The sequence below is a fragment of the Coregonus clupeaformis genome, chromosome 2 (assembly GCF_020615455.1).
Source record: "Coregonus clupeaformis isolate EN_2021a chromosome 2, ASM2061545v1, whole genome shotgun sequence".
Taxonomy (NCBI): domain Eukaryota; kingdom Metazoa; phylum Chordata; class Actinopteri; order Salmoniformes; family Salmonidae; genus Coregonus; species Coregonus clupeaformis.
The window spans coordinates 5,664,449-5,677,896 of record NC_059193.1 but is presented as its reverse complement, the minus strand read 5'-3'; the positions used below and the strand labels follow the sequence as shown (position 1 = coordinate 5,677,896).

The following is a 13,448-nucleotide window of genomic DNA, read 5'->3' as shown; positions in this document are numbered from 1 at the left end:
ATTTGGATGATCCAGAAGAGGATTGGGAGAATGTCATATGGTCAGATGAAACCAAAATAGAACTTTTTAGTAAAAACTCAACTCGTCGTGTTTGGAGGACAAAGAATGCTGAGTTGCATCCAAATAACACCATACCTACTGTGAAGCATGGGGGTGGAAACATCATGCTTTGGGGCTGATTGAAACGTGGCTGGGTCTTTCAGCATGACGACGACCCGAAACACACAGCCAGGGCAACTAAGGAGTGGCTCCGTAAGAAGCATCTCAAGGTCCTGGAGTGGCCTAGCCAGTCTCCAGACCTGAACCCAATAGAAAATCTTTGGAGGGAGCTGGAAGTCCGTATTGCCCAGCGACAGCCCCGAAACCTGAAGGATCTGGAGAACGTCTGTATGGAGGAGTGGGCCAAAATCCCTGCTGCAGTGTGTGCAAACCTGGTCAAGAACTACAGGAAACGTATGATCTCTGTAATTGCAAACAAAGGTTTCTGTACCAATTATTAAGTTCTGCTTTTCTGATGTATCAAATACTTATGTCATGCAATAAAATGCAAATTAATTACTTAAAAATCATACAAGTGTACCTATGATAAAAATTACAGACCTCTACATGCTTTGTAAGTAGGAAAACCTGCAAAATCGGCAGTGTATCAAATACTTGTTCTCCCCACTGTACATACATATCCTTTTATAAAATATATATATTCCCCTTTATTACTTTCCAACCCCGCCACCCTTTCCCCACTTGTAGTAAACTAGTGAACAACAACACCTAGGCCTCTACTTCCAGCCCATACCCACTATCTACATTTTATCTTGGCAAAGGAGAAATGTTCACTAACAGGGATGTAAACAAATGCACAACATTTGAGAGAAATACGCTTTTTGTTCGTACGGAACATTTCAGGGATCTTTTATTTTAGCTCACGAAACATGGTACCAACACTTTACATGTTGCATTTACATTTTTGTTCAGTATAGATGTAAAACACAGGTCCACAGATAGATAGAGGCTCTGGGAGCCAGTCGCTGATCGGCTGGTCAGTTGATGTAACCTGCCACCGGCCCCCTGGGCCAGAAAAACAAACATGCGTGGGATTGCATGGGACTATGAACAGGCTCTGCAGGCACAATGCAAAATAATCGAGTGAAAAAGCCCTTGAGAATTCGACATGGAAATAACAAATCGATCGACCAATTTCACTTTTTCTTTCCTTTTTAAATAATATAAATCGGAATGTTCGGTCCAAATGTGCCTCCATCATTGTCACCACATTGATAATCTCTTCTCATTTGGTTAAAGCAGTGCCCCAAACAACATTATGCTGACAACAAAAATTATAAAAATGCTGGTTTAGCAGACAGAAAACTGAGTCGCAGTGGAACTCTCACAGCAGTTAGTCAAGTGACAGAGTTTCATGGGTTGGTCTGCAAGGTAGAAAACAGCAGACCAAGTTAGTCCCATTAATAGATTAAACATTAATCAGCCATATACTCAGAAAATGCACGTACAGGATTAACAAGGCCCCACATTCCATTGATACAGGCCTCAATGCTAATTTATTGCTTGATCTTCATGGCACAAAAACAATACAAATCTTTGCCATGCAAGCCAACTACTTACAAAAACTAGCTTATACAAAACAAAAAACGGAAGATTCTTAGCCAATAGACTCTACACTGTATAGCAGTATTAGTGAGAGGTTACAAAAAAGATTATACAAAATAAAGATAATAAAAAAAGAACACACTCAGGTTTGAACATCACAGAAATTGAAACAGGGGCCAAACGTGTTGTTCAAAATATTACAAATTCTGACGTTCATCCTTCGATATAAGTTGTGCTTCTAAACAAGGAACAAATCTACAAACAAAACAAGGGCTGCATTCTCAGAATGCTGTGCAAATAACTTCTAGAACCTCCCTACACTGTTCACCCATACATCCAGTATACCAAACCCTGCCAACCCAAACAAAGATTACATTACTTTGTTTTGTCCCAGTAAGAGACGAAGGCCAAACTCGGTTCAGCGCAAACGTCCTTCAGGCAAGACTAGATTCCCTCGATTCTGGGTGTGTTGGTCTGACTGACAATGTCTTCCATTATTCCACCTCCTGAAACAGATGCAGATCTTCACAGTCAGTGCCACTGGGGATGACTTCCATTCCAAACCATTCCTGGACAACTAGCATACAGCAGTCATTCCCCACCCCGCCCTAATGAGTGTGTAGGCATCTAGTCTACAACAGATCTTAAATGGTTTGTGTATTTTATTGCCAGGACTAGAACTAGTCATTTGAACAGACAACGTTCCTGCTTGGTCTTGTCAAGTCCAGAGAGCTTCTGAAGGATAGTGATGTGAGGCTGCCCCGGGGCTGACTGCTAGTTTAGCTAGGGGTCAAAGGTTGGGGTTGATAATATCTACGGAGTGGCAGGCAGGAGGCATGACACCAAAAGACCAGACACACCTCAGTGTCATTCCCAACATGCATCACTTTGAATCTGTTATAGTTGCATGTGACCTTTCAAATGAAGCCCAGAAGAACTTTGGGATCTATAGGGACAGGGTCAACTTGTTGATGTCAGGGTTCGAGGTGCTGTTGGTTCTGCTTTGCCGTGGTAAAGCCTTCTCAGAGCTCTGTGGTCAGTGGTCAGACAACTCCCCAGGACCTGACAATGACCTGGCTCTACATTGCCTGGCCAAACACTCTGGGTCACTATGGGACATATCCCATAGACTCCACCAACCAGCGTCATCACACCCCAACACTGCCATATGCTGTATTTAGTATAATACTGATGCAGTTGGAACAGCCTTAGATTAGAGCCAACTCCCCACCCCAATATGACACCTCACACAAAGATCCACTCTGCAACTGAAATTGAACGCATACAGAAAAAATAAAATAATGTACATATCTATATGCTAAAGTCGTCCAGCCTTATTGCCAGAAAATGGAGACGGTTAAGGTAACAACGCTAAGTGATGAACCCAACTGGCTGTCCTGCCCACCTGGTGTGTGCCAAACTCCTTTCAGTGATGACTGATGATCCAAATATAAAAACAACAGAAAAGAGAAGCCAACCAGTCTCAACTGATAAAACTCCCTCAGTTTCCATAGTGGCAATTGTGTAATAATAGAACAACTGGAATAGCATAAGATATGTAAACTGTAGGTTCACTTTTTAAACTTGAGATAATTACTCTTCATTAAAGAAAAAAGACATACTGCAACATACAAACATTTATGTGTACATATTTATGTACAAGAGACACATACATTAATTAATTACTTTTTCCAAACAAATCTCACTCAAGACGACATAAAAACATTATAGTGTTGAAGGATGACGATGGAGTTGGTTAACTGAATCCATGTGAGTCAATATCTGAAATAGGATGACCAGTGTCCTTGCTCTGAGGGAGAGTTCATTTTGTGGCCAGGCGACTAAAACACGCTACAAAACGCGAGCTCCTGTCCTGTCCAACATGAATTCTCAGTATGAGAAACTACCATACATGAAAATTTAATGACAGAAATTAAGTTGAAACAAAAAACTAAACTCTAAAGAGGAAGAGGGAATTCCTCTGAATGAAACAGGCAGAAAGAAGTCAAAAGGGTGTGTAGAGTCTTGACTGGTGGGATGAAGATGCCTCTTCTTCATCAGAGTCCTTAGTAAGGACCCTACACTGAACATTAGCTGGGGATGACAGAATCAGATGGGTGGTTTTGGGGAGACAGTAGTGAGATATGGTGGCTGCTGTGCCATCCCTCAGGGGTGCAAGTAGGGGGATGGTTGATAAGGGAGGGGCCATGTAGGGGTGACATGTCAGCCCGTGGTGAGGTGGGGGACCTTCAGTCAGGTGGAGGGAAGCAGAGTGGCCTCTCTCTCCCTCTTCTCTCTCTAGATAGACTTAGAGGAGTCCTGCTTGCTGATGAGCACCTCCAGCAGGCGCAGCTTGGCTTTGATCCGTTTATACTCTTTGTATTCGTCCATCATGTGGAGCCTGTCCTCCTTCTGGAAGTTCCTGTAGAGGGAAAGAGAGAAGGTCTGAGACACCAGTTGGATATGTGCCGGTTGTTTACTGCGTCGGAAGGCTGAACAATCATAAACAAACAAACTGTTGTTGTAAATAAGACAGTGCTCCTGTCTGAGACAACCCAAGCGCTTCCTCTGTCATGGTGGGGGGATGACTCAGGTTCTAAAGCTTCAGCATCACTGTATTGCATTCGTAAAGTATTCAGACCCCTTGACTTTTTTCACATTTTGTGACATTACAGCCTTATTTAAATAGTTTTTTTTCCATCAATGTACACACAATACCCCATAATGACAAAGCAAAAACAGCACCAGTCTGAGGTCCTAAGCGCTCTGGAGCAGGTTTTCATCAAGAATCTCTCTGTACTTTGCTCCGTACATATTTCCCACGATCCTAACTAGTCTCCCGGTCCCTGCCGCTGAAAAACATCCCCACAGCATGATGCTGCCACCACCATGCTTCACCGTAGGGATGGTGCCAGGTTTCCTCTAGATGTGACGCTTGGCATTCAGGACAAAGAGTTCAATCTTGGTTTCATCAGTCCAGAGAATCTTGTTTCTCATGGTCTGAGAGTCCTTTAGGTGCCTTTTGGCAAACTCATGTGCCTTTTTCTGAGGAGTGGCTTCCGTCTGGCCACTCTACCATAAAGGCCTGATTGGTGGAGTGCTGCAGAGATGGTTGTCCTTCTGGAAGGTTCTCCCATCTCCACAGAGGAACTCTGGAGCTCTGTCAGAGTGACCATTGAGTTATTGGTCACCTCCCTGACCAAGGCCCTTCTCCCCGATTGCTCAGTTTGGCCGGGCGGCCAGCTCTAGGAAGAGTCTTGGTGGTTCCAAACTTCTCCATTTAAGAATGATGGAGGCCACTGTGTTCTTGGGGACCTTCAATGTTCATAGCAAAGGGTCTGAATACTTATGTAAATAAGGTATCTGTTTTTATTTGTAATACATTTGCAAACATTTCTAAAAACCTGTTTTCGCTGTGTCTTTATGGGGTATTGTGTGTAGATTGATGAGGAAAAAAAATAATTTAATCAATTTTAAAATAAGGCTGTAACCTAACAAAATGTAGAAAAAGTCAAGGGGTCTGAATACTTTCAGAATGCACTGTATGCAGGTGTGTGTGACCATACCGACCTGCCGTTTTGCTGGTAGAACTCATCCTCAAACTGGCGGATGGTGTTCCTTAGCTGCTTCTTCTCAGCCCGGGTCTTCCACAGCTGCTCCAGGAGCTCAGGCCTGTACAGGGAGACATACAGGAGGGGTCATCATGACAATCTCAACCAGGGGTTTCATCATGGAATTAAATGTAGAACACAGTGTGTGTGTGTGTGTGTATATACAGTATGCATGTATGTATATATATATATATATATATATATATATCTTAATGGGTCTCATCTGAGATTAAAACAGGACGTCAGAGTGTGTTTAGAAGCAGGAAGTGACCGTGCTGTTGCCCTGGCAAACAGGTCAGGTAGTGACCAGATTACAGAGGTCAGGTTAGGTAGTGACTAGATTACATAGGTCAGGTTAGATAGTGACCAGATTACAGAGGTCAGGTTAGGTTAGGTCAGGTAGTGACCAGATTACAGAGGTCAGGTTAGGTTAAATAAGGTAGTGACCAGATTACAGAGGTCAGGTTAGGTTAGGTCAGGTAGTGACCAGATTACAGAGGTCAGGTTAGGTTAAATCAGGTAGTGACCAGATTACAGAGGTCAGGTTAGGTTAGGTCAGATAGTAACCAGATTACAGAGGTCAGGTTAGGTCAGGTAGTGACCAGATTACAGAGGTCAGGTTAGGTTAGGTAGTGACCAGATTACAGAGGTCAGGTAGTGACCAGATTATAGAGGTCAGGTTAGGTCAGGTAGTGACCAGATTATAGAGGTCAGGTTAGGTTAAATCAGGTAGTGACCAGATTATAGAGGTCAGGTTAGGTTAAATCAGGTAGTGACCAGATTACAGATGTCAGGTTAGGTTAGGTAGTAACCAGATTACAGAGGTCAGGTTAGGTCAGGTAGTGACCAGATTACAGAGGTCAGGTTAGGTTAGGTAGTGACCAGATTACAGAGGTCAGGTTAGGTCAGGTCAGTGACCAGATTATAGAGGTCGGTTTAGGTCAGGTAGTGACCAGATTATAGAGGTCAGGTTAGGTTAGGGTAGGTTAGGTCAGGTCAAGACCTAGGGCAGAGAGGAAGAGGCGAAGCGAAACGATTTACTATGCCGAAAATCTGTCCACGTGAGATAAGCCCTTTTTTTGTATGGAGGTCTATGAGAGTGTCAAATTATTTGATAGAATAGAAGTTTCGTAATGTTCAGGGCCAGGGTTACTCAACTCATACCCTACTAGGTCCGGAGCCTGCTGGTTTTCTGTTCTACCTGATCATTAATTGTACCTGTCTAAATCAGTCCCTGATTAGAAATGGCGTGGAACTGGCTTCTAGGTCCAGAGTTGAGTTGGGGGGGTTAGGCTGTTACAAATGTACTGATATAAGTGGATGCATGTGGCATTCCGGCAACTTTGAGAAAAACGACTTAGTTGTGCCTGTTGTTCACATGCGTATCTGCCCACTTATTGGCTAGCCTGCCTTCAATTATTGAGGACATGTATTTCCATTAGAGCGGTCACTCTGCTATCTTGTCAATATAATAGATAATCTTTGCCTAGGGTCACAGCACCTGAACCAGCCCTGCTGCCTGGGCTTAAAGCTGGCCTGGCCTGGCCGCCCTCTCTGCTGCCTGGGCTTAAAGCTGGCCTGGCCTGGCAGCCCTCTCTGCTGCCTGGGCTTAAAGCTGGCCTGGCAGCCCTCTCTGCTGCCTGGGCTTAAAGCTGGCCTGGCAGCCCTCTCTGCTGCCTGGGCTTCAAGCTGGCCTGGCTTGGCTGCCCTCTCTGCTACCTGGATTTAAAGCTGGCGTGGCAGCCCTCTCTGCTGCCTGGGATTAAAGCTGGCGTGGCAGCAGGCTTAAAGCTGGCCTGGCCTGGCATCTCTCTCTGCTGCCTGGGCTTCAAGCTGGCCTGGCCTGGCATCTCTCTCTGCTGCCTGGGCTTAAAGCTGGCCTGGCATCTCTCTCTGCTGCCTGGGCTTAAAGCTGGCCTGGCCTGGCATCTCTCTCTGCTGCCTGGGCTTAAAGCTGGCCTGGCCTGGCATCTCTCTCTGCTGCCTGGGCTTAAAGCTGGCCTGGCCTGGCATCTCTCTCTGCTTACCCGGGGCTATGTGCTCCCTCACTCCCCTAGCCAGATTACTGCCTTATCCATCTTAAACTCCTCAGACCAGCCCCTCTAATAGCCATCAACCCTGTTCCAGGTGCTTTAAATAGACGTCATATGACAGCCAGAGCCCATTTAACCTCCACAGCCGAATGTTTAGGTTTGGATGTGTAGTAAACTACATGGCAGAGTTACACTGGTGACTGTGTCAGATTATTGAGGAATGAGGAGGCTGTTGTGAATTGAGTGTAGTGGCATTCAGAGGTGACGGTTGTGTGTGTGTGTGTGTGTGTGTAGGTGTGTATGCTCACATTGACGAAGCGTTGGAGCTGGACAGGCGCAGGTCCAGGGCCAGTTTCCCGGAGGTTTCCTCCATCTTGGGCCTGAGCAGGCTGTCTCTGTCTCTCTGGGAGCTGATCTTGGGCTGGAACACTGGGTCTAGAGCCATGATCACCTCTGACCCCAAGCTCTGGACCTCCACGCTGCTCTCCTCCTCGGCTGTGGCCTCCTCTTCCTCCACCTCCGCCTCCTCGGCTGTAGCCTCTTCTTCCTCCACCTCACCCTCCTCCTCCTCCTTGATCTCGTCACAGAAGTGGGCCGTCTCTCCCTCGATGATGGGCTGCAGGGTCTGGTTGCGTCGCTTGCTGGAGGGGGAAGCGATGATCGGGGTGATGCTGGCGCGGGTGAGCATCTGCTTGACCAGGCGGTAGCGGTCGTACAGCGGTTTGACCACTAGCCTCTCCTCTCTGGTCACAGGTCGACCATGCAGTCCCTCGTAGTGCAGTAGGTTCTTCTGTAGGACCGTCTTCTCACACGACAGCTGCTCCTTGGTCATTTTCTACAGGGAGAGAAATAACCATACATTGGCTCTTATGGCTATCCAGCTATCACAGGGATCCTTAAGTTTCAGGACAGAACTCAGTTCACTATCTGGTTGTAGCTAGGTGTGTATTGTGTCTGTATGGCCTCTCTAAGACAGTGTATTTTGCCCCCCGTCTCACCTTGGTGTCCTCTGGCCAGCCGTCCTCCTCTCTCTTGCCCTTGACACGGCGCTGGATGAGGTTCAGGGTGTCCTCTCTGGTGGGTCGGTGGCCCTTGGCCTCTCCACCAACATCGTGGCCTGCCTGGTCCAGGGTGGAACCAAAGCTCTTGGGCAAGGTGTTGCTGCGTGGCCGCGTCTGAGGGGTCAGCTCAGCCTCCTTGTGTTTGGCATCTGAGAGGGAGAGAGAAGAGACATGAGGGTAACTGAGGAACAGAGGGGTTAATTAACATATTAACAGGGGACATGCAGGAGCTTGATGGGCTGTTATTGCAGCTACCATGAGTCCTTCTGTCTGTCTGCCAGAGACAGAGAAAGGGGATAGCCCTGACAAACAACCATATGCCCACAGACACAAACACACCAGACTAGCCACTGCTACAGGTCTGTCTGTCTGTCTGAAGCCACAAGAGCATACAAAATTAATTTTGCAATGTTCTAAAAGGCATGTTCTCAAGGACCATGTCCATTCAAAGTAATAACACTGTTGGAATCCAGCTTCCACACTGTGGCTAAAGAAACTCCCACCCTGTTTACACCACTACACAGTACATGACATACTGCCAAACCCCAGACACTGTGGGATGTGCTTCTGTGTTACCAGTGGAGCTCGTCACTTGGGTTTATTGTCTACTTCACTTGCTTTGGCAATTTAAACATATGTTTCCCATGCCAATAAAGCCCTTTGAATTGAATTGAATTGAATTGAGAGAGAGAGAGAGAGAAAGAAGAGAAGCGAGAGAGAGAGAGAAGAGAAGCGAGAGAAGAGAGAGAGAGAAGAGAGCGAGAGAGAGAAGAGAGAGAGAGAGAGAGAGAGAGAGAGAGAGAGAAGAGAGCGAGAGAGAGAGAGAGAGAGAGAGAGAGAGAGAGAGAGAGAGAGAGAGAGAGAAGAGAAGCGGAGAGAGAGAGAGAGAGAGAGAGAGAGAGAGAGAGAGAAGAGAAGCGAGAGAGAGAGAGAGAGAGAGAAGAGAAGCAGAGAGAGAGAGAAGAGAAGCGAGAGAGAGAGAGAGAGAGAAGAGAAGCGAGAGAGAGAGAGAGAGAAGAGAGAGAGAAGAGAGCGAGAGAAGAGAAGCGAGAGAGAGAAGAGAAAGAACAGAGAGTCTACCTTCAGTTGGAAGTATTTTTGGTTTCTACTTACTGCTGTTAGTGTACTTACATAGGTAGGGTGTCTGTTTAGAGGCAGTGAGGGGGCGTGCAAGTGTAAAATGGGGTGTGTTCGGGGCGGAGGAGGTGGAGGGGTGGTGGCGTCTGTATGACTGAAGCACCGCCTGGTGCCTCAAGGACCCTTTGGGAAAGAGATGCTGTCTTCCTGCAGATGGGGGATGTCCGGTTTTAGAATTTTAAAGAAGAGAGAGAAACTTATTCGGCTTTGCATCTCCCGATTGGGGGGGCGTTCAAATGGAATGAATATAGATGGATGGGGGGGACTTACACAATGGACCAACACAGAGAGGGAAGGCCATTATGTTAGAGCCACAGTTGGTGTGTACTGTAATACCCATGCATTGATGAGAGACTGACCCAGCTCTGCCCCCACTGGCCTGGGCAGTCAGGCAGGCGGGTCAGGGCAGGACCAGGCTGCCAAGGGGAGGAACAGGATGGCACACAAAAGTTTATCCGCCCAGTCGAGCCCAACCCACCCCACCCCTGGCATGGAACCAAGCACCCTCCCACTCCCCCCAACACAACCATGCAGACTTAGAGACTCCTCTTACCTTTTAACTGTTTGCGGATTTTGGTGAGGTCGGTCATCCACTTGAGGACCTTTGGGTTAGCTGCACTATCACCATGAGACGGCTGGGGAGAGGACAGTGAATACTGATGATGAATGGCATCCTCCCAGCTGATGACATCCTGTGCATTTATTCTAAGAACTAACTTGTTCCTCAAATTGCAGTATCTACAGTGCATTCAGAAAGTATTCAGTCCCCTCAACTTTTTCCAAATTCTGTTACGTTACAGCCTTATTCTAAAATTGATTACATTCTTGTAATTTTTTTTCTCATCAATCTACACACAATACCCCATAATGACAAAGCGAAAACAGGTTTTTAGATGTTTTTGCAAATGTATAGAAAATACATAACTATTCAGACCCTTTGCTATGAGACTCGAAATTGAGCTCAGGTGCATCCTGTTTCCAATGATCATCCTTCAGATGTTTCTACAACTTGATTGGAGTCCATCTGCTGTAAATTCAATTGATTGTCTATATAAGGTCCCACAGTTGACAGTGCATGTCAGAGCAAAAACCAAGCCATGAGGTCGAAGGAATAGTCCGTAGAGCTCCGAGACAGGATTGTGTCGAGGCACAGATCTGGGGAAGGGTACCAAAAAAGATTGAACTCTTTGGCCTGAATGCCAAGCGTCACGTCTGGAGGAAACCTGGCACCATCCCTACGGTGAAGCATGTTGGTGGCAGCATCATGCTGTGGGGAGGTTTTTCAGCGGCGGGGACTAGTCAGGATCGAGGGAAAGATGAACAGAGCGAAGTATAGAGAGATCCTTGATGAAAACCTGCTTCAGTGCGCTCAGGACCTCAGACTGGGGCGAAGGTTCACCTTCCAACAGGACAACAACCCTAAGCACACAGCCAAGACAACGCAGGAGTGGCTTTGGGACAAGTCTCTGAATGTCCTTGAGTGACCCAGCCAGAGCCCGGACTTGAACCCGATCGAACATCTCTGGAGAGACCTGAAAATAGCTGTGCAGCGACGCTTCCCATCCAACCTGACAGAGCTTGAGAGGATCTGCAGAGAAGAATGGGAGAAACTCCCGAAATACAGGTGTGCCAAGCTTGTAGCGTCATACGACCGGGAGACCCATGGGGCGGCGCACAATTGGCCCAGCGTCGTCCAGAGTAGGGGAGGGAATGGCCGGCAGGGATGTAGCTCAGTTGGTAGAGCATGGCGTTTGCAACGCCAGGGTTGTGGGTTCGATTCCCACGGGGGGCCAGTATGAAAAATAAAAATAATGTATGCACTCACTAACTGTAAGTCGCTCTGGATAAGAGCGTCTGTTAAATGACAAAAATAATAATAATAATAATACCCAAGAAGACAGCTGTAATCGCTGCCAAAGGTGCTTCAACAAAGTATTGAGTAAAGGGTCTGAATACTTACGTGATATTTCCGGTTTTTATTTTTAATACATTTGCAAATATGTCTAAAAAACAGTTTTTGCTTTGTCATTATGGGGTAATGTGTGTAGATTGATCAGGGAAAAAAACAATTTAATCAATTTTAGAATAAGGCTGTAACGTAACAAAATGTGGAAAAAGTCGAGAGATCTGAATACTTTCCGAATGCACAGTATGTAAATGTGATATTTCAGTTGTTATTTTATTTATACATTTGCACACATTTCTAAATACATGTTTTTGCTTTCTCATGATGGGGTATTGTGTGTAGATTGATGAGGGATAAAAACAATATAATCCATTTTAGAATAAGGCTGTAACATAACAAAACGTGGAAGAAGTCAAGGGGTCTGAATCCTTTCCGAATGCACTGTATCTAACCTTGTAGTTCCTCTCTTTCTCAAACTGTTCCTCAAATTGTTTGATCTTCTTCTTGAGGTTCTGTAGCTTTTTGGTGAGCTGGTGGGAGACAGGGTCGTTCCTCACAGCGCTCTCTTTGGAAGTGAAGGAGGCACGGTGAGGCCTAGATGAGACAGGTGAGAGAGAGAGAGAGAGAGAGAAAGAGAGAGAGAGAGAGACAGAGAAAGCGAGAGCGAGAGAGAGGTGGTGACCCTGCACCTGAAGCCTCAATGCAAAATCCTAGCTAATAAACACTGTTTATAAGATAGAATAACTAAACAGAATAACTAAACAGGAAAACATCAATGTCGCCCATCATGTCTATATAAATAACCATTCCTGATGAGTGAGTCAGAGTGTGTTCTCACCTCCCCAGGGACTGGTGGGCTTTAGTGGGCGAGGTTGCGTCAGGGTGCTGCAGGAAGCGTTGGCTGTGGCCAAAGTCCATGAAGCAGCGGGCCATGAGGGGATGGGAGTCCTCCTCGTGGGGCAGGGGCACCATGCGCCCGGCCAGGGGGGACAGCTGGGCCTCACCAGAGTCACTCTCATCCTGCCACGACTTGAAGGCTGGCACGGGGTCTGGGTGGGACACAAAGAAACGCACAGATGAGTCTCAGTGTGTAACATGGGTCATTATAGTTGGAGTATAATATTATCATCTACAGCATTGCAGTTCCAGGATCTAAAAAAGAGACAGGACACCAACACACAGACACATCCTGTTCTCCTCCTGTACAATGTATTAAAGTGAGCTAAAATAAATCACTGCCATTTTTGTTGAGTGCTCCAACTCCTTTCTGCCTCGAATTAGTCCTTTAGGAAGTTTTTCTTGGTAAGCCATTTTCATGATTTCTGTCATTGTTGTTGAGCACCCCTCCTTTCCTTTGGTTGCTGAAGGGCGAAGGGCCATCTGAACTATTGACTAAATATATTTGGAGCCTATTCCTCTCTGGTAGAGCTGTGGCACTAAAGACATGTGTAGTAGTCTCGGATGTTTGGGCATGTCTGTGTGTGCCGAAGCTCGCAGATGGAGCGAGTGACACAGTCAACGAGCCTCGCTGGCTGTGCGTCTTGTGATGGGTTGTAAATCATCATGGGCTGCAGATTGCCATTTTTGCCTCATCTTCCTCGCTTATTAGCCTAGGCTACTATGTGTTGAAGGTAGGTTGCACATTGCTAGAATAATATGGAAATAGGCCTAGGCCAACTAGTCTACACATGGTTCTTTCCTCAGCTGTAGCCTCAACTTTCTTTAGACCTCTCAGTTGATTTTTCCATCTTGGTATTGTTTGCTCAATTTCACTTCTTGTGGCCTGAAATAAATACTGAACAAAAATATAAACGCAACTGAGTTACAGTTCATATAAGGAAATCAGTCAATTTAAATAAATGCATTAGGCCCTAATCTATGGACTTCACATGAATGGGAAAGCAGATATGCATCTGTTGATCACAGATACCTTAAAAAAAAGGTATGGGCGTGGATCAGAAAACCAGTCAGTATCTGGTGTGACCACCGCAGAGTGAAGGAAAAGCAGCCAACAAGTGCTCAGCATATGTGGGAACTCCTTCAAGACTGTTGGAAAAGCATTCCAGGTGAAGCTGGTAGAGAGAATGCCTTGAGT

General features: G+C 46.1%; 1 protein-coding gene across 4 annotated transcripts in view; it reads right to left on the bottom strand.

The window, feature by feature from the left end:
* Nucleotides 1–905: 905 nt before the first annotated feature.
* The window catches only part of LOC121544825 (protein FAM13B-like), an 87,547-nt gene continuing 75,004 nt past the window's right edge, over nucleotides 906–13,448 (bottom strand). For 3 of the 4 annotated variants that reach the window (XM_045226062.1, XM_045226060.1, XM_045226063.1), the window contains 8 exons: nucleotides 12,192–12,402; nucleotides 11,806–11,947; nucleotides 10,001–10,082; nucleotides 9,442–9,594; nucleotides 8,248–8,459; nucleotides 7,558–8,084; nucleotides 5,176–5,277; nucleotides 906–4,027 (listed from right to left, as the gene is read on the bottom strand). In XM_045226062.1, the coding sequence (XP_045081997.1) occupies nucleotides 3,904–4,027; nucleotides 5,176–5,277; nucleotides 7,558–8,084; nucleotides 8,248–8,459; nucleotides 9,442–9,594; nucleotides 10,001–10,082; nucleotides 11,806–11,947; nucleotides 12,192–12,402 (1,553 nt within the window). In that variant the 3' untranslated portion in view covers nucleotides 906–3,903. The remainder of the gene's footprint in view (nucleotides 4,028–5,175; nucleotides 5,278–7,557; nucleotides 8,085–8,247; nucleotides 8,460–9,441; nucleotides 9,595–10,000; nucleotides 10,083–11,805; nucleotides 11,948–12,191; nucleotides 12,403–13,448) is intronic. The other variant, XM_045226066.1, reaches the window with a different exon arrangement.